Source organism: Sinocyclocheilus grahami, unplaced genomic scaffold, assembly GCF_001515645.1.
Source record: "Sinocyclocheilus grahami isolate Dianchi unplaced genomic scaffold, SAMN03320097.WGS_v1.1 scaffold38.1, whole genome shotgun sequence".
Lineage (NCBI taxonomy): Eukaryota > Metazoa > Chordata > Actinopteri > Cypriniformes > Cyprinidae > Sinocyclocheilus > Sinocyclocheilus grahami.
The window spans coordinates 2,480,622-2,506,572 of record NW_015505217.1 but is presented as its reverse complement, the minus strand read 5'-3'; the positions used below and the strand labels follow the sequence as shown (position 1 = coordinate 2,506,572).

The following is a 25,951-nucleotide window of genomic DNA, read 5'->3' as shown; positions in this document are numbered from 1 at the left end:
CATCTCAAAGAAAATTCTGGGCATGTCGGTCTATTTTTTTTTTTCACTGACTTCATTTTCATTTCCAAAAACTAAACAGTATTTTACTGTGACATTTTTACCTTGTATAAAGGAACTTAATGTATATTAATACATTTTTACAGTAGCATTTTATCATAGGCTATTCTAAAAAATGTAAACTGTAATTAGATAAATTATTATATTTATTAAAATGTTATGATGTAACTTGAAATCTCAAGGTTTACTTACGAGTTCAACTGAACTGAAAAATTAGGAAAAGCCCTGCTGGACCGCTCGGTAATAGGAAATTCTTCCAGTAAAGGAGACTCTAGAGGGCGATATAAACCTCAACTATAACACTTAATGACACTACTAGGAGGAGGAAAGAGGCAGGCCGAATCAGGAGATGCTTTTGTGTTTCTACAACGTTGACACGCTTCAGAGACCACGTTTCTGTGAGTCAGAGCGGACTCCACGGTACCACCGTGCATCAGCAGAGCCCAGTCTGAGGGAGCTGAACAGGTCGTTTTCACACGTAATACAGCTAAACAAAGCGTCTGGCTTTGTTTGACAAGAGGAAGCAATGGCAGGGTTGAAGAAACGGAGTTCAAACACGTCTGCGGACCGGGATGAAGACGACAAGCAAGTGACTGAGAAGATGCTCTCCAGCAGAGGTGGGAATGGCAACATGAGCCGACCAGGAGACGGCACGCCTGAAAGCCCCACCGCAGATATTACCTCAGCGGATGGAGAAGAGACAGTCGTGCTGAAAAGAACTATAACTCTAGTCAACGGCGTGGCCATTATTGTAGGCACTATTATTGGCTCTGGCATCTTCGTTACACCGACGGGAGTGGTGAAAGAAGCCGGTTCAGTCGGGCTGTCGCTGGTCGTGTGGACTGTATGCGGCGTCTTCTCCACTATAGGCGCTCTGTGCTACGCCGAACTGGGGACCACCATCACCAAATCTGGGGGTGACTACGCTTACATCCTTGAAGTTTACGGCTCCCTACCTGCGTTTCTGAAACTCTGGATCGAGCTTCTCATCATCAGGCCATCCTCGCAGTATATTGTCGCCTATGTTTTCGCTACCTACCTCCTGAAGCCCATCTTTCCCAACTGTCCTGTTCCCGAGACGGGGGCTAAGCTTATCGCCTGCCTGTGCATCTGTAAGTAACCTGTTACCTACCTCGCTAGGTGACATAAAAGTTCGCTTGCTCATTTATTACGCAAATAAACAATATGACTGAGGGCTTAAGTCACTCTTTATGGTAAATCTCCTCAGTTCAACGGTTTACCTGTCATCTCGCGCGCGTCGTCTTCAACGTCCGAAACGCGTTCAAGTCTCCTCATGTACAACGTTTCTCACTAAATTATAAATATAAACGATTTTAACTACATATGTGACAGAAAATGTGTAATTAGAGACAGAAACGCCGTGTGTCCACACTGCTACGGCGTGTGTAGCCTATAGGAGGAACTGAGTATGTTGAAAAGGTGCAGAAAAATTTCATCATCTAGTGCGGATGATGTAGGAAGTAGAAGTGGCACGCGCTACTACATCACCTTGGCGGGTTTTATGCAAATTAAGTGCATTGTTAGTATTATTAACACACCAATTTAGCGTCGCTTTAGTATTAATTATATTTTGATTATAAATGAATATTTTGAGAAAATGCAAATCCGTTTTTTTCCCCAGCATGGAAATGAAAAAGCAGAGTAATTATGAAGTTCATGTTAGATGTTTTAAGTTATTAACCAATGGTAGTAACGTAAATCATGTTGCATGAGCTTCATAATTAATCCACTTTGTTTCCTCAGAAACTCCACTTATATGTAACTTTATACGATAACAAGCATGTCTAAACCAAGATTATTCATTATTATGATCAGGTTACTGCATTCTCTTTTTGCCATAAATTGTGTGTGTGTTTCTTGCAGTAAGCGTACCAATAGGAGGACCGATAGGAGTTATGAATTCAGCCCTGCAGCGCTACAATCACAGATCTTTGACATACATGCTCATAGCAATATGTTACGGTTGTGATTTACCACGGCAGCCATGCAGTAATGCAGCCCTCCCGCAGGTTTAAACCAGTCAGGATTAGGAGAATTAGCTCAAGCCCTAATTAACAATTGGCCAACAAATTAAAACCCATATTTCTCTCTTTCTCTCCCTGTCTTTTTCTTTGTCTCCTCTTTCTTTCTCTCCTCCCCCTTTCTCATTTAGGCCAGATGAATGCTTGATTGGGGTACAGGAATGCATATTGTTTGTGATTGTGTTCTTTGTGAACACAGCACTCACTATCCGTTGTAATCTCGCCTTGTTAGTGGCATGTCTAATCCTTCCATAAGAACTCACATGACGAGACAGAAAGATGACTATAGCCATACGTTTAAGATGAGCAAACTTTGAGAGTTCAGCCCAAGTGCTCAGTTTTATGTTTCGGTACCTTATAGACAGTATTTGGGTCTGTTGGTAAAGCAGCTGGCCACTGTTCCCCTGACTCATTTTCTCATGTGTTTTAAAGGTCATGATTGAAAAGGGACTCCAGGATTGGTTCGTTGCATAAAACTACGCTGTGTATCCATGGGAGAGGCCCCCTGAGCGGGACCATGCTCCTGCCGTAGGGAAGCTCAGGGAGGAACCTCTGTCTCATGATCCCTAGTCTATTAAAAACGAGAACTGCAGTGCCTGACAGAGTAATACAACAGTGTGTGCATGTGTTCTTGTGTGAGGGGACCCAGGCCCTACTGTCCTACCCGATACAGACCCCCTTTTGTACTTTAGGGGCACACAAAGGCCGGCAGGCTTCGCCTCTCTGTTTGGTGCCTTGACCGATTTACAGCTAATGCTGCTTTGAAGTATTTGTTAGTTAATCACATTTAATAGGAAGCTTGGAGCCAGGGGCTGGAGGCTGAGGTGGTAGGAGCTCATGATTTTTATTATTCCCTCAAAATCGGTTTACCAGTATTTGGTCAGTGAACTTTTAAGTTTCATTCAGGCCGTGGCACCTATACCTGCTCATTTTATATTCATACACCCATTCTTTTTCCAAACCATGTCTGGTTCCCCAGTGCCTTGGACTGTAGGCAGGGAAACACCCTCAAAACTACTGACAATTTCCAGTTCATTTGTGCTCTTTGGATAATGGGGCAAACCCAGACTAACACAGGGAACATGTAAACTCCACACAGAAAGGCCTCATTGCTCAACCGGGACTCAAATTGGAGACCTTCTTGCAGTCAAATACTTTACTATATTAATAAAGTTAGAAAATGTGTCATAAAATGTAATTTTAAATATGTAAAATACATAATTTTATATAATTATATATATATATATATATATATATACATATATATATATATATATATATATATGTTTATTACATATATTATTGTTGTAATATTAGTATTAAAATTGTACTGTTGTAAAATAAAATAATAATATTATTATTATTATACACTGTTTTTATTTTACAGTAAAAAGTATTACTAAAGTAATATATTTCTTTATTGATTTGCTTAGTTTTAATAATTTAATAAAATAATACTAATAATATAAATTATTGTTATTAATATTATATTGTTGTTATTATTGTCAGTGTAAAACAGCAGTGTAAATGTGGCCTGAGACAACAAGTTTTTTTTACCTAAAATTTAAAAAAAGAAGAAGAAAACAAGCATAGCAGACATAGAGCTCTGTTAAATTTAAATAAAAACATTAAAATTTGCAATTAAAAAATGCAATTTGATTTGTTTCCCCAAACAAGGCTATCCACCCCAACAAAGCCAATCAGTCTTATTCAGTATATTGTGTGACACAGTAGGATTTCTGTTAATCGCATTGAAACAGAATTAAACAAACAAAAATCGCAAGTGGATTGAATAAGTAGGGCGAGGCATTTGCGTATGATTCAGGTAATAATTATCTGCAGATCCACCCTATAATACAATCCAACCCCATTAGGCAGATTATTGTGTGCTGTAGCATATAATATTCCTATTATTAATTATTCATTTGAACTTACATGTGGTGCTGGCATTTTCAAGATCGGACAGATAGTTCTTTCACCAAATTTTATTTGATGTCTGTTTTTCCATACAACCTTAATAAGTTTGGCAGCCATGCTGTTTCATTTAAAAAAGTAGCACACCAGATCATGCTGCCACGTGTATAGCTGCAATGTAAACAGCGCTTTGCGGACGACACCTCCTCTGAGCTAAAGTGTGGATGACAAATTCTAGCCTAATTAGTTTACCAAGTATTTAGGTTAGCTTCCTCTGAGCCTCTGTTGTGAAAGACTAAAAATAAGTGCCTGTCGTTCTGTTTCTCCCTCCATCTCTCCCTATAGTGTTGTTGACCGCTATCAACTGCTACAGCGTGAAGGCCGCCACAAGGGTTCAAGATGCCTTTGCTGCTGCTAAGCTACTCGCCCTGGGCCTCATCATCATTATTGGCTTTGTGGAGATTGGCAAAGGTGGGTAACACACAAACACTTCCAACATGTACACCAACAATCAGTCCGTTAACTAAACAACTGCTGAGGAATAGAGTGGAAATACTGTAGTTTTGGTTAATGACGGTGTTTTCCATCATTAAAATTAACCCATACGAAGAGTTTATGTTTGTAAATTCAGGCAGAGCAATTGTATTTATGTTTTCTGGAATTAATAAAGATTTGTATGGTCTTAGGTAGGCCTTGGCTTCAGTGTTTATTTATTTTTTATGTTTATTTTTGCTATGGATACAATGTAGCGTTCCAACAGTGGGTGAAAAGTGTCTTCAAGCTACACAACGTTTGAGTCCAAGTTCAGTTCAACATCAGCCTCATGCAAAAAAGGACTTTTTCGATTAATAGGGTACAAATTGGTGTCCCGTTACTTTTTTAAAGCAATAAAGGTGCAGTTAATAAATAAACGATTAGCTAACATTTAATTCATTAGTTTTAAAAACAGCAAATATCCTACCTCAGTGCTTCTGGACTTCTTGACTGTATCCAACTATTAAAATCACACATTATAACTTTTATTATATTACTCATTTCACATTTAATATCATGCAAAATATAATTTTGTGTTATATTTCTGAGCCAGTTGATAAATAAATAATTTTCTTTTATTTATGTATATATGTATCATTATCCACAAACTAGTAGTTTTTTCTTTTGAACTTTTTCATCAAATTTTATTTAATTTTAATTTATATAATTAGGTTTTTATATTCAATATACTGTTTATTTCTAGAAAATAATTAAATCATAATGTCATAAATAAATCAAATGTAAAAATCAAATTAATTAGCAATATTGGATCAGCTCAGCAGTCTTGATTCATGCCATATTGATATGTTGGTACTTCATGTTGGTACTTCAACTCTTTTAGAACTCTTTTTGGACTCTAATTACAGTTATATAGTTGTGGATCAGTCCGTTTAGCAGGGAAATGTAGACCTACTGAATGTGCAGCCAAAACAGCAGCTCTGATTGTTTGTTACTGAGACACTAAAGCACTGACAGCAATTTTTCAGGTAGGTCTAACAGTAGGGTTAAGATATTTAAATTATAATTTTTTTTTTTACCAATTATCCAAATAATGTTTAGTCCTAGAAAGCTATTATTATCAGAACACCTGAGCATAACATAGCGTTTAGCAGATCAATGAATGAGAGGGCAGCGTTACCAGAGTTGCCCATATACCACATCATGTTACAACACAGTAGGGCTATTGCAGACAGAAACAATACTGTACTACATCGATGTTTCCTGTCAGCTCAATTTTTGAGTGGACATTGCTACGAGTGGAGCGACTGAGCAGAGCGCACACGCATAGAGCGGATAATACGCAGAGCGTCACACCACGTGAAAGTGAAACCTGAGTGGTGACCTAATTTTCGGCAGCAGAAATTTCGGTGCATCTCTAATTATTGGCGACATCAGAAACTTATATTATATAATAGATGCTTTTTTGAAAATTTTAGCAATTTAAAAATATTAAAAAAAGATTTTTTACACGGCACCCCTGCTCTCGACAGACGGCACCCCGGTTGGGAAACACTGGTCTAGACCAGAGAAAGAGTGAGCAAACAAAAAGAAAGAGCAGTTCAAGGATTTGTAGTACAAGCTGGCAGACTTTGCCGCCAGACTTGACATGAACAACTGTAGTTTGTTTAAATGGTCACAGTCACCAACTGGAATGAACATCAGTGATTTCATGGAAAGTAATATTTACATTTCTGCATGTAGCAGATGCGATTTTGGGCGCATTGTTCCGTTAATAACATTTTTTGGTTCGGTTTCTGTTTCTCATTAGCTTACTGGTTTAACCTCACAAATTCAGAAAGGAAAAAGAGGATTTCACAGTCTGAGATGCAGATTTACAAAGGTCCATTAATTTGGTGCATGTCTGTGTCTACTGCACAAACAAAAGCCTGAAGCTGGTATCACTGACTCAGTTGTGAGTCAGCGAAACAGGACAGGTTAATTCGAATGGATTATTAGCTCTTCTTTTCATCTTTTGTCTCCAATCCACCCACTCTTACTGCCCACAACAGTGGACGTGTATTGACAGACAGCAAGGTAGTTTCTGAAAGAAAGGAAAATGAGAAGGAGACGCCATGCTGATGTTGATTATTGAATATTGGAGCCAGAACTGTAGGGCACGTCGCTTCTAATTGGCCTGCCTCACCCAAATTTTGCCTAGACTGCCAAATTTTGGGCTTGCCTTTGGGTGTTGGTTTCTTTGTGGTTAAGTCTCAGAACTTAATCTTTAGTTGCTGAGGTTGCCACATGTACATCTCTCTCATGGCAGAGAGATGCTTCTAAAGCAGCATTGTTCAAAAGTTCCAAAAGTTAATTTGAACTACTGTTTAAAAGTTTGTGGTTTTGAAAATGTTCTTGAAAGAAGTCCCTTCTGCTCACCAAGGCTGCATTTATTTGATCTAAAATAGAGTAAAACAGTAATATTGTGAAATATTATTACAATTTAAAATTGTTGGCAAAGCTGAATTTTCAGCATTATTACTCCAGTTTTCAGTGTCACAAGATCCTTCAAACATCATTCTAATATGCTGATTTGGTGTTCAAGAAAAATCTCTTATTACAGGTGCATCTCAATAAATTAGAATGTCGTGGAAAAGTTCGTTTATTTCAGTAATTCAACTCAGATTGTGAAACTCGTGTATTAAATAAATTCAATGCACACAGACTGAAGTAGTTTAAGTCTTTGGTTCTTTTAATTGTGATGATTTTGGCTCACATTTAACAAAAACCCACCAATTCTGGACTACTGTCAGATCAGCAGTCTTCCCCATGATTGTGTAGCCTAGTGAACCAAACTGAGAGACCATTTTGAAGGCTCAGGAAACCTTTGCAGGTGTTTTGAGTTGATTAGCTGATTGGCATGTCACCATATTCTAATTTGTTGAGATAGTGAATTGGTGGGTTTTTGTTAAATGTGAGCCAAAATCATCACAATTAAAAGAACCAAAGACTTAAACTACTCCAGTCTGTGTGCACTGAATTTATTTAATACACGAGTTTCACAATTTGAGTTGAATTACTGAAATAAACGAACTTTTCCACGACATTCTAATTTATTTAGATGTACCTGTATTATCAAGATTGAAAATGATTGTGCTGCTTAATATTTGTGTGCAAACCGTAATTTTCTAGATTCGTTGATGAATAGAAAGACGTCCCAGAATGCATTGCTAACTTTGTGAAAAAGAAAATCCAAGATGGCGGATGAGGCAATAGTTAAAAAATATATACATTGCAATTGGTTCGTTTTTTTGGAAATAGTATTTTATCTGATATATTTATGTATTTTTTATCTAAGATTTTTATTTGCGGTTGTGCTTTATGAGTATTGCAATTTTAGCTTAGCCACATGGTAAAGTCAAATTAGTATTTAGGAGTTATGTAGTTGTAATTGTGATGCCAAACGCATTCAGGTCACTTTGGTCAGAGCAAGATGGCAATGTACCATTTATACCAAAATGTTTTTAACTACTTCTACAAAATGATGAATAAAGAATGTGCATCAGGTGTGTTTTTGCTTTTTTAGGTTTTTATTTAACTTATGAAGGTATGAAGTGCTATAAATTAATCATTATGTATTATATCGTAATTGTACAATAATACCATATTTTAAACATGCAACTACTTTGTAATTAAATAAAAAAAATTCTATTCCATGAATTTCAACAAATTTACCATCAATATCAAGATTCTGCATCTATTGCGTAACCCATATTTCTACGCTCACAGCTCAGAAACTCAGAGTTTCCAAATCGTAATTACGACACTGTGGATGCATTCATGTGCATTCTACCCGTAAAAATGATCTACTCTACATGACTTGAACACACCAAAACTCTATTTAAAGCAGTTGCGAGTTGATTCTCTCCTGTGAGGTTGACTCCTTTCCAATCAGTCATTTATGACTTTCCATTTTAGTTAGAATACCTCGTTGCTGTCTGTGTTGACTGAAGACAGCAAGGCAGCTGGCTAGCTATCGGGTGTTTTTGTGTGCGAGCTAGATAAGCACATGCAAAATGATTGTAAGAAAAACGAGGCCAGATAATGATGACTGTAAATTTGACCCACCGATAGACACACCCTCCCTGTCCTGAGAGATGTCTATGGAAATGTCCTCAGATATGTATATGGCTGAACTGACAAGCAGTGTTTGGCAAGTTACTCTGAAAATGTAATCAAATTACTGATTACTCCTTTTAAAAGTAATCACGTTACTGTTCTGATTACTTTATTTCAAAAGTAATTAGTTACATTACTAGTTACGTTACTTTTTCTCCATGAAATTTATGAAATCCACGCTCCCGATAAATATTTGTTATTAAAGCATCAACATTCACAGAACACTGTTATTTTTAACTAAAGCAAGCGGCTGCTGCGTGCATGGTTTGGCATGGCAGAATGCCAGCAGAGCGCGCTGCCTTTATAATCTCTAAAAGACATCTCAGTTCATCGCAATCTCACAAATCTCTGTTATAACACAATAAATATATGCATAATGAATCTTTCATAATGTCTACAATTCGTGTTATAATGAGAGGATTCGTGAGCACGCACATTTCAGCACTGCATTGCTCAACGCTGCAAACACGTGTTATAGCCTAAATAAGAAACTCTGCATACGCTTGCACCTGTTAATCGTTTATATTTCATATTAGTTCATGTTGCTTTTGTGCAATAGATGAATAACAATTTATTTGTTTTAGATATTTTATGTTTAGATATTTCTATTTTGCGGGAGTCCTGTGAATCATTTTATTCTCTCGCATCCCACACACACACGAGTGTCTACCCGTCCGCACCAGCACTTGCCCATCTTGTCCCGCGCGCCGCACTGTGTTGCGACGGGTCTCGCGGGAGCAGGTCTCTAATCCACTGGCACTGGACTCAACAGTGCGTGTACTACATCCTTTTTACAATCTCTAGATTATAAAACACTGCATTCTGTCAGCAATGTAACGCGGCAGTAACGTATAGAGACCTTGGCTTGTAACTATAGTTGCTCCGTTACTAAAAAAGTAATAAAATTACAGTAACACGTTAGTAAGTAATGCGTTACTGCCCAACACTGCTGACAAGTGTCCTATTTATTTTCTTTATGAAGTCTCGCTTTTGAAAGAGCTGTTTCATTCACAGCACCTTCCTCTGTGACATTTCCTCTCTCTATGTCAGTCTCTGTGCACAAAGTAGCTTCTGTTTACGGCGTAATAGACTTATCTCACTTAGAAGTCCAGAAAAGGTCTCAGTGTGTATCTTAGTGCTTGTGTTTGTTTTGAGAAAGCCACTACTGCTTAATTCCGTTACATTCAGCCGTTGCTGAAACGTAGCATGCAACAGGACACCTCGTGGTTTATCAACCATCTTGAACTCTTCTGGGACTGGAGCTCAACCCATACAGAGACAGTGAGACTCTGCATGCTTTTTAGACTCCGCCCACTTATTAGCGTGATCGTTGTTGAGAAGTTTTTGTTTTGGTCTTTTTGCCACTGTGTTTATAATTATATTTGAGAGCTGACAAGAAATGAAAGGGATAAAAGGAGGGAACAGAAACAGGAATGATACAAGCCCAATAATACAATAAACAGACACATATATGATTTGGTAAATATTTGATGCAAATAGGTCATAATGGAAAAACAACACAAAACCAGCATGACTACAACACTACTTCTGAGGTTGTGTAACACTTTCTTCCTTGTGATTTAAAAATAGTTTATTTGTGTCTGTATTATTTGTTTTAAAGGGGTCATATGATGCCATTTTAAGTTTTCCTTTCTCTTTGGAGTGCTACAAGCTGATTGTGCATAGATAAGGTCCCTGAAGTTGCAAAGACTAAAGTCTCAAAACCAAAGAGATATTCTTTATCAAAGTTTAGACTCTGCCACGCCCCCCTAAAATGGCTCGTTTTAACACGCCCCCACATATCTACCTCACTATGTGGAAATATTAGCATAATGCTGCCCAAATGTTCACACAAAGAAAGAAGGTGTGGTTTCAGTAACCGCAGTTAGTGTTGAAGCAGCCATGTCAGGGAGACGCTGTGTGTTTCTAGGCGAAAGCAAAAACACTTTATTTGGCCTTCCGAAAGTAGATGCATTTAGGAATCTTTAAGATTACTTACAACAGAACAGCAATGCATTTTATGGACGACCGTTTCGTGAACCTAGGAGAGGAGGTAATTCTGACTTTGCTATGACAATCTGGCGCTTCTGAATCAGCTACTGTTTTGTTATTAGTTTAAGTATTTGCTATTGACTGTTCAAATGCGGAGTTTTGCGCATTGTGTGTGTGTGTGTGTGTGTGCGTGCGTGCGCACGTGTGTGTGTGTGACAGAGAGTGACAGAGAGAGATCACAGTGGAGTCAGCTGTCTTAACCATGGCTTGTGTACTGCAAACACATACCAGCTTCATCACTGTCTGTCACGCGACTCTATTCCCCTTTCGGGCTCTGTCTTTACATTTATTTTGAAAGATGAAGCTCGCGATTATGGTAAGGGGCGTTACATTTCCGATGAGTGCTTGCGGTGTTCTGCCAATCACAATGCACTGGGTCAGCTGGCCAATCAGTGCAGACTGCGCTTGTCGGAAGGAGGGACTTTGTAGAAAACGAAGCGTTTGAGAGAGGTGGGGCATAGAGGACCTACAATAATGTACAGTATTTGAAAAATAATGTGTTTTTTGAACATTAAAGCATGTCAACATATTCTGTTACACCAAATACACAAAATAATGATCTTTAAAAAAGCATCATATGACCCCTTTAAGGGAAATTAATTATATAAAATTGAAAGCCCTTTTTCCTGCTCAAGAAATATTTCTTATCATTATCAATGTTGAAAAAAGTTGCACTGCTTAATATTTTTTCTGTTGAAACAGAAATTTCAAAAGAACAGCATTTATTTGAAATAGAAATATTTTAAGAAACATTATAAATGTATTTTCTGTCACTTTTGATCAACATACAATATACAATAGATTATTAATAAATAACAAAAAACAGAGAAAATAATTGACCAGAGAACAACATTTATTACTATATTAACATTTATTTTACCACAAAATGTTGACAGAACTATCAGTATCAAGTATTCCAAAGGATCATCTTAACATTCTATTGTTTGATACTAGAATATGACAATACACTTTTCCAGTATGTCCATTTGACTGGATGCCCTAGTTTTCTTCTCAGATGATTCTCTTTGTCCATTAAGCTGTCTAGATTGATGCGACAACGGTTACACAACTGATGCCATACTGGACGCTCACTGAACGTACTTGCCTTCACACACTGCACTGTTGTCTATTAGAAAAGTGTGTTTTTGAGATTGTGTGTTGTTTCTAGGAACTCTTCAGAGTGAATCTAGGCTATGTAAGCTGAGATCTGCTGTCGAAGCGTTTTTCTCAGACAGAGATCGAGCTCCTCTGGGCTGGCGTAGCTCAGGTCTGAGCCTGTAATACTCAAGTTTATACAAAGAGTTTATACAGGCTTTCAGTCTCGTTCTGCGCCTGACTGCCCTGGGCATACAGTCACACACACACCTACCTCGCCTGCCGTGTCATGTGACCAGGCGGCGTTGGCCTCCATCGATCACATGAGCTTGCCTTGGGCTGCAATCATTCTTACACAGTGGATATGTTTACAAATCCCCTAGGGTAGGATTCCTAAATTACTTTGTCTCAATTCATTGCCACAGGACAATTAATTTTTTAACACTTACATGTTAACTTAAGCTAATGCAAAACATGAAAAAAAAAATAACGATACTTTTACATCATTTATTAATCTGGGTATTCTACACATACCAATATTTATATTAGATTTGAATCTCTTTATATATATATATATATATATAAATTATTATTGAAATATTATTACAATTTAAAATAAAACAGTCTTCAGTGTCACATGATCCTTCAGAAATCATTCTAATATGCTGATTTGCTGCTCAATAAACATTTCTTATTATTTTCAGTGTTGAAAACTGTTAATATTTTTGTGGAAACAGTGGTAACGGTGAATAGAAAGTAGGGCTGGGCGATATAGCTAAAAAATTTATCAACAATATAATGTTTCATATTGTTCGGTATCGATAATCTTAAACCTTTTTTAAAACAAAACTCAATAGAAAAAAATGTGTTTTTAATTTACCCAATTTATTGAGACAAACAACATTTTTCTGTTTGTTTTAACAGTCAAACACAAAATAAAATGTAAACAAATATCTCCTTTCTTATGTGTTAGATGTAGATTAAATAAGTCTTATGGAAACTTTTGGCTTGTCTCCCGAGGCCACAGGAGAGCGCAATGAGCAAAACAATGCAGCGTATTAAATTGTCAATGCAATGAAATAACTGTCCATAAAAAACGTGCATAACATCTAAATTAATATATATATATATATATATATATAAATCAAATATCATTTCGTAAATTGCATAAACAATTATGAACAAAACAGCATCATGTATTTATGCATTGCATAAATAAAAAAAAGAGCCAAATCGCCGATCACACAGATTGCATTTGAAAACAAATGAGACGCAGTGAAAAGGAATTAACCTCCACAAATTAGCCACGTGTTTTCTAAATGTTTAAACTGTTTTAACTTTGCATGGCTTTCTATACATCACTTGTGTGACGCGAGTGCAGCAGTTGTATTTGTCCGTCTAAAAAATTATGAATATGCTTTCTGTGTGAATGGCTTGGTTTCGGTTTTTACCTAACCAAGATCTTCTAAGCATTGAGCTACTATATTTCTCTAATATTTTGAATGAATAACGCAGCAGCGGCGTGTCTCGTGGGCAAGACTAACAAAACTTTCAAATGCAACAACTTACATCATCATAACCGCATCTCGCGCGCCACTGATGATGCTCCCTGATGCACACCTAACATTCGACTGTACCATTTTTGCATTCAAATGCAATTTTTTTTATTTTAAATTTGACTAATATAAATGTTTTTATTCACAATCTCCTTGTCACAGGCAGGCACAGAACTCATGTTCGTGTTTGTGTGTGCTGTCTGTGTCACTCATAACACGTGCCTATATCGTGCGCTATATCGAATTTTTTTTTTATCGTTATTGATGAAGGAGTACCGTTGATAAATATCGATACCGTTTTATCACCCAGGCCTAATAGAAAGTTGAAAAGAACAGCATTTGTTTGATTTTTTTTTCTTTACTGTCACTTTTGAACAATTTAATGCATCCTAGCTGAATAGAAGTATTAATTTTGTATTAAAATCTTACTGACTACAAACTCTTGAACAGTAGTCTATATATACTGGAAGAATGGTGACACATTATATATTATTATTATTTTTCTACACCTGCACATGTTTGTTGCTATACTACACAGCTTGTTGGACTGCTGGGCCAATCCCTTAAAGTGGCAGAGTTTCCTAACCATAAATTGAATTCTTACAGTGTTTTCTGTTAGGGAAGCCCTCGTCGCTCTACAGCCTGCAGGCTTTGGAGGATGTACGTAGAGGTGTGATCTCCCCCGGCTTTCTCACGGAAGAGATTGAGAACTGGCCCCAGCCTGAAACAACACTATGTTCATCTGTTGATCCAGTGGGAAATTCATGAGCTTCGGGTGTTCAAGAATTTGCAAACCCTACAATTTCTCTTTAGTTCTTGTGTTCCCATCACTCTTGCGTTTCAGATGTGACATCTGTGACCTTGTCCCTCGTGCACCGACCTACTGCCCACAACCGGCCTTGAGAATGTCAGCATGATGACTTTGAAAACTCATTGTATTATGATAGCGGGAAACAATCGTCCACCTTGAAACTATTCCATGCAAGCTTGTTTGTTCTTCTCATGGGTTAATATTGTGGGAATTATAGAGTACTCCCTGGATATTTTGACTTGTATGGGTTGTTTTTATTATGTAATGTTTTTGATAGTTTGTAACAGCATTGTAATCTCATGTTTCACACTGATTGTTTCTGTTGCAGGTGATACTACTGATCTGTTGCCTGCAAATTCGTTCAAAGGAACCAATACAGACTTTGGCAACATCGGATTGGCTCTTTACAGTGGGCTGTTTGCTTATGGAGGATGGTAAGACCACAGAACTAGATTTGGGGGGATCTAGGAAAAAAACTGGAAGAATTAGACTTTCACAAGTAAAATGTAATGATACACCATGTGAACCAAAATATATATTTACATGTAAATCAAATTTTTGGCTTAAACAGCCATGACTGCAACAACATACAAGATATTTTGGTCATTTTTTTGGCCCACAGTAAAATTTCATTGGTCCAAAATCCAATTCCACATAACAATGTAGTTGTTTTGATAATGCCACAGTGTTTGCACCTTTCATGGAAATCTGCTGAATGATTGACTTATAGTTGACTTTGCGTATTCAGCTGGTGCAGAAGGAAGAATTATTATATCCACAAAATTTCACACATATTCCCTTATTAGAATTTAAACTATTTGTCGGTCATTCTGTAAATTGCTTGTTTCATTTTTCTGAATTTTCTTACATATTATTATATTTTCTTTTCTCATTTTCTCTCTTCTTTCTAATTTTTGGTCTTCAGCAGTTGAACTTGTAGGGCAGGATGTGTTTAAATTACTGAGATTTTCTTATTTACTTTTTCATTTTTACCAGGAATTATTTGAATTTTGTCACAGAGGAGATGATCGAGCCATTCAAGTAAGTTAAACGTACCTTATTTTACTCTGTGTTACAGTATAGTACAGTATATTTATGTGTTTAGTATTTTTTAAATGTATGTATTTTAAATTTAGCTTGTTTAATTTTTATTTATTTTAGTCTCCTTTTTTAAGGTTGGTTGGGGTGGAGTGGGAACAATATTTTTCACTATTCTGCTGTATTTTATCCTGTTATTATTGTAAAAGTTCAATAAACAAATTTAGCAATTTTCCTTATTAAAATAAATACATAAAAATAAATATTTCATAAGTAAAAATATTTTACCCCTAAATGAATATAACTCTTTAAAATGTTGAATATTTTAAAAACCAAATTAACTCCTATAAAAGAAGAATCCGGTCATTACAAGTCATTATCTTGTTATTATATTTATCTGATTAATTAGTATTTTACATGGTACAAGCTGCCTTATGGGGCTACCATGTTTAGATGTTTATCAGCTTCTGTTATGCTGCTCATAATAACCTTTTATTTTCATTGGAGTGATACTAATTTCTGGGTAAAAATAGTAAAATAAAAAAAATATTCAAGATATGTATTAAATATATTTTAAATATTTTTCATTTATTAAATATATTTTAGACACTTCCTCTCACTGAATAAATTAATCATGTCAGACTTCTAATGGGGCATTTCTAAAAAATAAAAAAAAAACGAACAAAAAATATGTTTTTGAGAGGGGTGATTTATGTAATAGTGTATGTGTCAATGTGTTACAGAAATCTGCCTCGGGCCATCATCATCTCGCTCCCCATTGTCACCGTTGTCTATGTGCTGACCAACCTGGCCTACTTCACCACACTCAGTCCGGAGCAAATGCTCGGATCTGAGGCTGTTGCTGTGGTGAGTGTCGCCACATAGACACGTTTTATTCCATATTTAGCTCAGTTGCTTTAATGTTTTCTTTTATTAATGTTTATTAAAGTTACTTAATAATTAAGTTGTTTTTTAGGACTTTGGAAACTACCACCTAGGACCAATGGCTTGGATAATCCCTGTGTTTGTGGGTCTGTCCTGCTTTGGCTCTGTGAATGGCTCTCTGTTTACTTCATCTAGGTGATGCACAAACACACACACACTAACAGACACTTGTTATAAATATCCTGTGTTGGAAGAGGTCACATTAATCAGACCACTTTACTTTAAGCTGTTTATTTGATTAATCTGTCTGGTTAGTGTAGTTCTAAAGTCACCCTGCAGGCTTTTCCACTGTAAACACTGTTCAGGTTATCTCGAAATAGATCTGTTTATATCACTGTTTTGTATTAGACCTAATTGGATAAAACGGTCTCTTTTGTATCTTGCTCTTTCCCTTCAGGCTGTTCTTCGTGGGCTCCCGAGAAGGTCATCTTCCCAGTTTGTTGTCGATGATCCACCCTGACCTTCTGACCCCTCTGCCTTCACTTATATTTACGGTAGAAGTCCGAAACCAACCACATCACTCACTATAACTTACAAGTCATTAGCCGGGTTTCCATCCAAAGTTGCGAATTTAACTTATGCGCAAAACTGGAATATCGCATAAAACATTTGCGAACAAGCATTGTTTGCATCCAACAAGTCAAAGAGAACAAAATCGTCACTTTCTGATAAACTGGCACTATAAATCACTAAGCGAGCAGACGAAACACAATGAATGCGGTTATTGCTTTCGGAGGTGGATGCTGCTGTTTGGAAACGCAGTTGTGTAAGACATTTCTGGGAGGCAATTATACAGAAATACTTTGATGACAGACTTTGCTCGTGCATTTCCGAATGACCATAACAACATTTCAGATGCTGGGGAATGAGATCGGTCCGCTGGTTAGTCAGGTTTTGCCGTCCCATAGCGCAAAGTCAAATTACTTCTTTGATGCGCTTGGAGGAATTTATTCGCAAAATGCATTTTCATCTCCCATTATTCGCATCAACCCTTTTTCGGACATGTCAAAAACCACCTCAAGCGAGCGTAAAAACTTTTGCAAATTAAGGGATTTTTATTCAAAATTCGGCGTTTCCATCACTCATTTCTCATGCGATACTTCAAAATGCGCATTCAAATAGGGTGATGGAAACATAGCTTCTGTTGAGTCCAGTTTCTGAGTGAATACATTTTTTTGCCTTGGTTCTTTTCAATGAATTGTTTTAGCCAGTTCTAATTTGTGAGTGAATCATTCTTTTAAGCTGCTTTATTTTATTTCAGTGAATCAGTTTAATGAATCAGTCAGTGAATCAGTTTAATCAGGTCTAATTTGTGAGTGAATTGTAATGAATCAGTTCAGAAAGTTCTAATTTTTGACCAAATCATTATTTTACGTCAGTTCTTTACAATGAATTGGTTTAATCGGTTCCAATTTTTGAGCGAAACGTTCTTTTCGGTAATTTTTTTCAATGAATCAGTTTAACCAGTCATGGATTTTTCATGGAAAGTCATGGAAATTCTTCAGAAAAGGTGTGAATTGATAATAATGTCCAATTTTTAAGTTAATCACACTTTTGAATGGTTTCTTTTCAATGAATTTGCTGAAGATTCAGTTTAAACCTTTTTTTTTCTTTTTCCCCACAGTGTATCATGACCCTTCTCTACGCTTTCTCCAATGACATTTTCTCCGTCATCAACTTCTTCAGCTTCTTTAATTGGCTCTGCATCGCCATGGCCATCCTCGGCATGATGTGGTTACGCTACAAGAAACCTGAATTAGAACGACCAATTAAGGTGAGCCGGGGGGGGGGCTAGTTTGCAAACGTTCATAGACTGTGTGAGGGTGAACAAGGTCATACTTTCAAATGCATGAGAAGTGCCCTGCCATAATATACAGTATGTGTTCTGTGTCTGAAACCAGACATAGCCAGCAATAGAACGGTAACACACAGGCCCTTTTGTGCACTTCTCTCATAACATTCAGTCTCTCATTGCACTCAGTGGCCTCCGCTCATCTGCCGGACACAGAGGGATGTTCACCAAATGAGGTTTGGAGGCACTGGAGTGAAAGAGGCCATTTGCTTATTGCTCATAATCTTTCTCTCCTTCTAGATCTCATTAGCGACAGTCCATTGTTTGTTTCATTCACTGTACTTAGTACTGCCTGTGATGTTGGATTTCTCTGCTTTTAGACACTTTAGTGCTTTCAAGAATTGAACTGTTGAAGTGTCAAACTTTTCTAGATGGTAGGACTATTTCTAATGAATTAAGACAATAGGGCTATTATAATAATTTTCAAAGAAAATGTCATAAAAAATTATTTTACATAGAAAAATTGTATATATTTTTTTTAATTAAAGGGATAGTTCACCCAAAAAATAAAAATTCTGTCATTAATTACTCATCCTCATGTCGTTTCAAACCCGTAAGACCTTCGCTATTCATGGAACTCTCATGAATGGTGGAGGAGACTGACCCGAAAGAGGAGAAATCATAGAATAAAGTCCTTAAAAGCTTCATAATATTACGGTTGAAACACTGATTTCACATGGACTATTTTAACAATGTCCTTACTACCTTTCTCGGCCTTGAATGTGTCAGTTGCGTTACTGTCTATGCAGGGTCAGAATGCTCTCGAATTTCATCAGAAATACCTATTTGTGTTCTGAAGATGAACGAAGGTCTTACGAGTTTGGAATGACATGCAGGTGAGTAATTAATGACACAAATTTAATTTTGGGGGGAACTATCCCTTTAATTATTTACTACAGTTCAAAAGAATGGGGTGAGGTATGTAATTGTTTTTGTTATTAAATTAATACTTTTATTCGGCAAGGATGCTTTAAGCTACTCAAAAATGACAGAGACATCATAACTACTACTCATAATGTGGAAGTGAGATTTAATGGCATTAGCAACGAGCTAGTCTTGATCAGTGCAAGCTTGAGGAGAGTATCAGGCCATCTGTCAACAAGCTAAGTAAGTGAAACCATTCTGCAAAACCAGATCAATCTGGCTATCACAAAGAGCAAGAAGCTACCCGGGGAACTCTGTGATGAAGTTGTAAGGGGGAAAAAGGCAGGAGAACGCTATAAAAAGAAAAGCTTTGAACCATTCTTAGAGCTCTGTGAAGTCTATTGTATGCAAATAGAGAAAATATAACACAACCCAAACATCAAAGATCAGGATGTCCTACCAAAATGAGCAGCCAGAGAAGAATGGGGATTGTCAGAGCGAGTAACACTGAGCTCAACACTTCTGCAGTGTGTGTCTTTCATAAGTGAAGTAAATGTTCTTGAATAAACATACTTTCTGACTGTACTTTAAATAGACTTTTGATCACATTTTCAAAGCTGTCCCACCTCTCTGTCCACTAGGTCAATATTCTGCTGCCCATTGTCTTCGTATTGGCCTGCCTGTTCCTCATCGTGGTGTCCATCTGGAAGACCCCTGTGGAGTGTGCTATAGGATTTGGAATCATCGCCACTGGAGTTCCTGTGTACCTCTTCGGCGTTTGGTGGCAGACCAAGCCAAAATGGCTCTTGCAGGTCATCTGTGAGTGTGTCTCCTCTTGTTTGCTTCACAGCATGGAAAAAAGATGGTTCTAGCCAGTTAAAACTTCATAAATGAAATCTGAAATGTTCCTCAGGTTTTGATGGCTAAGTTGTAAAAATCAAACCTTATAAGAGTTTATTCAACAGTACTGCTTTTTAAGACAAAATTAGACATTTGCTATGCATTTAACCTCCATAATTTGACAGATTTACGGAGTTATTTTTGGTAAAAAAAAATTATATAGGATGGGCTTTTATCCAATGAGATTTAATTTAGATTGTAAAAAAAATTGGCTATTATGTTACTTTTTAAGTCTCACATTTAAAGGGGACATAACACACACAGTTTCACCCAATCTCATGTTAATCTTGAGTACCTATAGAGTAGTACTACATCCTTCATATCTCCAAAAAGTCTTTAGTTTTATCATATTTAATAAAGAAAGATACAGCTTTACGATTCTCTCCGGAAACAGCCGAGCTCCTGGAGGCACGCCGTGGGCGGAGCTAAAGAGTGACGAGCACTTGAGCTCCGATTGCCAACAAAACACAGACATTTGATGCCATTTCACTTACCATCTGCAGTTCTGAATCATGACCGAGATCTTTTATAGCTGGGGCCGCTCCATCTTTCAGTATCATACGATGTGCTAATCCAGCGTCGAACTGGGCCTTGTTTATAAATGTTCATCAACAAACACACTTGTGAAACTCCGTTGCTGCCCCGGAAAAAAAACTGCATCCACTGTTTACATAACGCTGGGTTTTTTAGGAAGCTGAACTAATTTATCTTTCCCTTACAACCAAAAACACACTTCTTTAGAGACACTCTTCCTGAGCGAGTCCCGTGCAGCGCTGCCGCCGGATGAAGCACGTTGATGGGCGCGTTCTTGCTCTCGTTCTGGTCGATGCGTGCGTGGGCGGCGTTCTTCCGGGAGAAATGCCCATATAAGGAGTTCCACCCTCGTTTACGTCATGAAGAGCCACTATCGAAAAAAAAACTCTCAGAAACTTGTACGAACCCGGATGTAAGATTTTTGGTACAGAAATACTCCGACATATGTCCAAATTGTTTTTTGAAACTTTGTCTATACTTAGCATGAGAATCAAACTCTTTAACAGGGTAAACAACTCTGAATGCATGAAACAGCATTGTACCCCCCCTTTAATTCAAATTTTGCAAAAATGTTGCATTTATTTGATCAAAAATGATGATCAGAAAAAAACATTAATATTGTGAAATATTATTACAATTTAAAATAATGGTTTTCTATTAGAAGATATTTTTTGCATTTATTTGATTAAAAATGATGATCAGAAAAAAACATTAATATTGTGAAATATTATTACAATTCAAAATAATGGTTTTCTATTTTAAAATGTATTTTATTCCTGTGATGCCAACATTTTTCAAACATTTTCAGCATCATTACTCCAGTCTTCAGTGTCACATGATTCTTCAGAAATCATTCTAATATGCTGATTTGCTGCTCAAGAAACATTTCTTATTATTATCAATGTTGAAAAAGTTGTGCTGCATAATATTTTTGTGCATAGATGAATAAAAATAAAAGCATTTATTTAAAAACATATTTAATGACACTTTTGATCAATTGAATGCATCCCTGATGAATTATATATATATATACAGTGGGTACTCTGTGTTTTTCTGTCAATATGGGGTGCTGTGTGTACATTAATGAGGAAAAAAAATTAACTTAAATGATTTTAGCAAATGGCTGCAATATAACAAAGAGTGAAAAATTTAAGGGGGTCTGAATACTTTCCGTACCCACTGTATATACACACACACAGAGGTGGCAAAATCTTTAGAACACTAGTATTTTCACCAGCTAAAAATGGTAATGCTGGGCAATGATTAATTGCATCCAAAATATAAATATTTGTTTATATAATATATGTGTGTGTACTATGTATATTTATTATGTATATATAAAGACACACACATACTGTATCTATTTTGAAAATATTTGCATGTATGAACATGCATATATTTATATTCATGTAATTTATATTATATATAAATATACTTGCGTGGTGAGCGTGCATACAGGCCACGGCAGTTGAGTGCATTACTTACTTATTGAACTTATTATTTTATTTGAAACAATTGTACATACTAATTCCAGGTCTTTCTGAAGCTCTCCACAAGTGATCCTTGGCTTTTGGACAACTCTTCTGATAATAATTTTTTACTGCTCTGTCAGAAATCTTGCGAGGAGCACCTGGTCGTGGCTGGTTTATGGTGAAATGATGTTCGTTCCACTTCCGGATTATGGCCCCAACATTGCTCACTGGAACATTCAGAAGTATAGAAACACTTCTGTAACCAATGTCATCAGTATGTTTTGCAACAATAAGGTTGCGAAGGTCTTGAGAGAGCTCTTTGCTTTTACCCATCATGAAATGTTTCTTGTGTGACACGTTGGTCATGAGACACCTTATTATAGGCCATCGTTTGGGACTAAACCAGCTAATATTAATTTCCACTGACTAGGGCCAGGATTGCTTTCTAATTACTGATAGATTTCTGCTGGTGTCTTGGCTTTCCATGCTTTTTTGCACCTCCCTTTCTTCATGTGTTCAATACTTTTTCCCTGAGTCATTCTACTTTATTACACAGAACATAATTTCTGAAATTATTTGTTTTGCTTTCTTTGTATGTATGGATTACTTGGGTCGTTACCGACATCTGGTGAAAATTTCATGTCAACAGCACCTTTAGAAATATATTTACTGAGAAAAATGGAGTTCAATACTTATTTTACCCGCTGTATACAGTATATATATATATATATATATATATATATTAGGGGTGTAAAGATACACGCATTCATATTGAACCGTTCGGTACGAGGCTTTCGGTTCGGTACGCTTTACAAACCGAACGATTCGTTGGACTAATCCTATTACATTTGGAAAATAAAAGAGCTTAAAATGTGTGAAATATAATGTTCTCAGTGCCACTGCGCTCAACAAGGCAGCCCAAATGACGTAACAGGCACTGTGCTGTCTGCCCAGTAGCGTTGCAGACGGGCACGCAGGACACGCACTGCGAAAGGCCCCGCGATAACCTCCCCTTGCTGTGGTGCGTCGAAAGACGATGACCTTGTGTCGACGATAGCCAGAGATATTGTCAAAAACATCAATTATTCGGCGTCAGATGCCGAAAGCTCTTTCATTACTCTGTCATTCCGTTTTTACTTTCACTTTCTGCATAGTGAATTGACTGAGATTGAAGATGAAATGAAGATATTCACTGGCATAACTCTAGCGCAAAGTTTGCACGTTGCTTATGTGATATCCATTGGCTCGCCTTCATGGTTTAAAACAGAAATATTTTGAAAATAAGCAATTATATATATTAATTTCCGAAGTAAGCAATCCCCCTCCCCTCCATCGAAAGCATACCGAACTGACACCACTGTGTCGTATCTAAACGAATCGTAAATTTTGTGAACCGTTACACCCCATATATATATGTATTATAAGAATATTTGTATATATATATATATATATATATATATTTATATTGTTTAATTTTCTGTCCAGTCTCTGCCACGGCGACATGCCAGAAGCTGATGGAAGTGGTACCTCAGGAGTCCTGAAGACCAAACGGAGTGACAGGTGCCTCTTCCACACACAAGTCTCCTCGTACCCAACTCAGACCCCCTTTACTGTATTCCGCGTCTGCCTCACCTCCTCTTGCGTGAGCCAGAAAAAGTCTTATCCTGCTGACACAGGCAAAATCTATATGAATTACCACATAAGAAACCAGACATCAAGTCACAGGAGCATTTCAATTGAGATCCTTCCTCAATCAAATGTATTATACTGTATACATTTCAGTCTTTATGTTTGACTCATAAGTTTTCAATCAGGACTTTCGATTTATTTGATTTATATATATATATATATATATATAATTTTTTTTTTTTTTTTTTTACTACCGGAGATATGTGTCATATAACTTGGTCATCCCTTTATTTAGGTCTTTGTTTGTGATTTTTAGCTTCCTGCATCGTGTTTTTCATCAGCTTTTATTTCAGAATGTATGTGAGGAAAAGTGCATACTAGTGGAGAGGCGCCATTGTCTCTCTCAGCAACTAGAACCGTGATTCCCACCTGACCGACAAATTTGCATCTTGGATTACAGAATGTCCTATTATGCAGTTATTTTTCTACAGCAGATATGACCAGTTTGCTGTGCCTTGTCTGTCAATGTAGAATTGTATTATTTTTCGAGATCGACTTGATATGACTTTATACGTCAACAGATTTATTTTTGATAGCTTAATGCAGTTTTTTTATTGTTACTAAGAATTTCAAGGAATCTCCTTTTTGTTTGGTCATGGTCCTCTAATTGAATATTACAGAAGGCATAGACGTACAGTATTCACAAATTCATCAGAATACCTATAGCCTTGCTGCTTACCTCAGTAAACATACAGGACATTTCATTCATAGAACTGGCTGTATATTTTTGTGCCCAATTATGATTTAGTAATGTACAAAAGATGAGGCGCTGTTTTCCTTTCTTTATTTTGATTGTTTAGCACCTCTTTTCTGCATCTGTTACGCAAATATATGTGAAGTACTTAACACTGGACCACCTTTTTTATTTAGTTTCCAATGAATTTGGCAATTATTTAAACAAAGCAAAGTTGCTTGGTAGTTACAAACTTTTAAAAGAAAGTTATGTCGCCATTTAAAACAGTTTGTTGCTGTTGTACTATCTGGTTTGTCAGTTACTACGTCTTTTTATTGTACCGTCAAGGTATCCTAAAAAATACACTTACCGAAGAGATTTTAGTGCCTCGTCAGTTTGCGAACTGAAAAATTCAGAATGAATTTGCTGGAAAATGCGATATCATCGTTGTGTTTCAGTTTTAGATGGCTGCACGCAGATTTTTTGCGTTATCTTAGTTTTGATTAAATGGACATTTGTTCCTATACTGGACCAAAATCAGCTGTATGTGTGGGAGAAAATGCACATATTCCGTTAAAAAGTGGTGAGAGAAACACTAGGGGTGTTTTGGGTGATGGAGTGGGGTGTTATTTTAGGACAAAATGGAAGTTGTCCTTTGGTTATTATGATTACAGAAACATTTCCAAGGCTTCTGGATAGAAGGACTCTGTAGATCTGAAATGCGTTTCTTCAGTGCTGTAATGTTTATAGTGGGTGTTTAGATAATGAAGCTTTGTATTATTTAGAGAATTGCAGCAGAATGACTAACACTCCAGCCAACAAGATCATTTGATCTAATTTAAATAGTTATGTAGAAATTTACTTGTATGAACTTATTTATTATTTTTAGAGTCATTCACTTAGTGCTCTAATCATTTTTATACAGGGCATTTTTTTAAAGAAATGCTGAAAATAAATTGTTACTGATATTTTTTTCCTTCTTCAGAAAATGATTTTTTTGTTTTTTTTTGTGAATCTGTAAAAGTATTTTGTAACTGATGGCTTGGCGTAGTTTCCATTTGTGCCCATTAATATAAAAATAACTGCAGATGAGCTGAGTCTGCCTGGACTGACATCTGCCCCATGAGAACAGATGACATCCCAGTGACGCTACATTTCACTTTTTTTTTGATGTATGATGAATTATATTTGCTCATCGCACATCTTTTGGTATCATTGTTGTCTTCGTTAAATACTTTAAAAAAAAACAGAAAAAAAAAACTTAAAGATATGACTGACTCTTATGTGTATGCTTATATTCTTCGAATAAAATTGTCAACTAAACAGTTTCATTAAACTTTAAACTTTTGTTTCTATAAACACCACATTTTGCATTTATAAACTAGCATGTATAATTAAACTTTAGACCCAACAACCATCTTTACAGGCATGCAAACCCTTTTACCTGAAGTTCATTTGAGAGAAGACTGTTTTCTTGTGTGATGCCATATTCAGCTGATCTCTAATCAGTCAACAACACTGCTTATAGTACTCTGAACAGTTGCAAGTATACTGTTGCCAACCATCTGTCCTGTCTTCTCGGTGATGTCCAGTGAAATACAATTACGAAGAGATCCTATTGAGCAGTTTCTTGTAATGGTTATACGTCTAATGTACAAACTTTTTTTTTTGGAAATTAAACAATTCATGCTCTGTGATTTTTACTTTGTTGCAGGACATTGTTGAGTATTCAGATCAATAAAACATGAATGCATTCAAAACATGAATACTTGTGTGTTTTTTATTAGCAGATCAGCTTATTTTGTTA

At 36.6% G+C, this 25,951-nt stretch overlaps 1 protein-coding gene across 1 annotated transcript; it reads left to right on the top strand.

Moving 5' to 3' along the window:
• Positions 1–381: 381 nt before the first annotated feature.
• On the top strand, positions 382–23,620 carry slc7a5 (solute carrier family 7 member 5). The gene is made up of 10 exons (XM_016267497.1): positions 382–1,169; positions 4,359–4,484; positions 14,506–14,611; positions 15,174–15,218; positions 15,959–16,082; positions 16,192–16,295; positions 16,558–16,654; positions 17,785–17,934; positions 19,518–19,695; positions 23,268–23,620. The coding sequence occupies exons 1-10, from the start codon at positions 584–586 to the stop codon at positions 23,321–23,323; spliced, it is 1,572 nt and encodes a 523-aa protein (XP_016122983.1). The 5' UTR covers positions 382–583; the 3' UTR covers positions 23,324–23,620.
• Positions 23,621–25,951: the final 2,331 nt, after the last annotated feature.

Bases quoted from the DNA above. Each gene is read 5' to 3' on its own strand.
- slc7a5 (XM_016267497.1), top strand. From the start codon at position 584: ATGGCAGGGTTGAAGAAACGGAGTTCAAACACGTCTGCGGACCGGGAT. The intron at 16,655-17,784 runs GTAGAAGTCCGA...TTTTCCCCACAG, and splicing joins TGCCTTCACTTATATTTACG to TGTATCATGACCCTTCTCTA. The intron at 17,935-19,517 runs GTGAGCCGGGGG...TCTGTCCACTAG, and splicing joins AATTAGAACGACCAATTAAG to GTCAATATTCTGCTGCCCAT.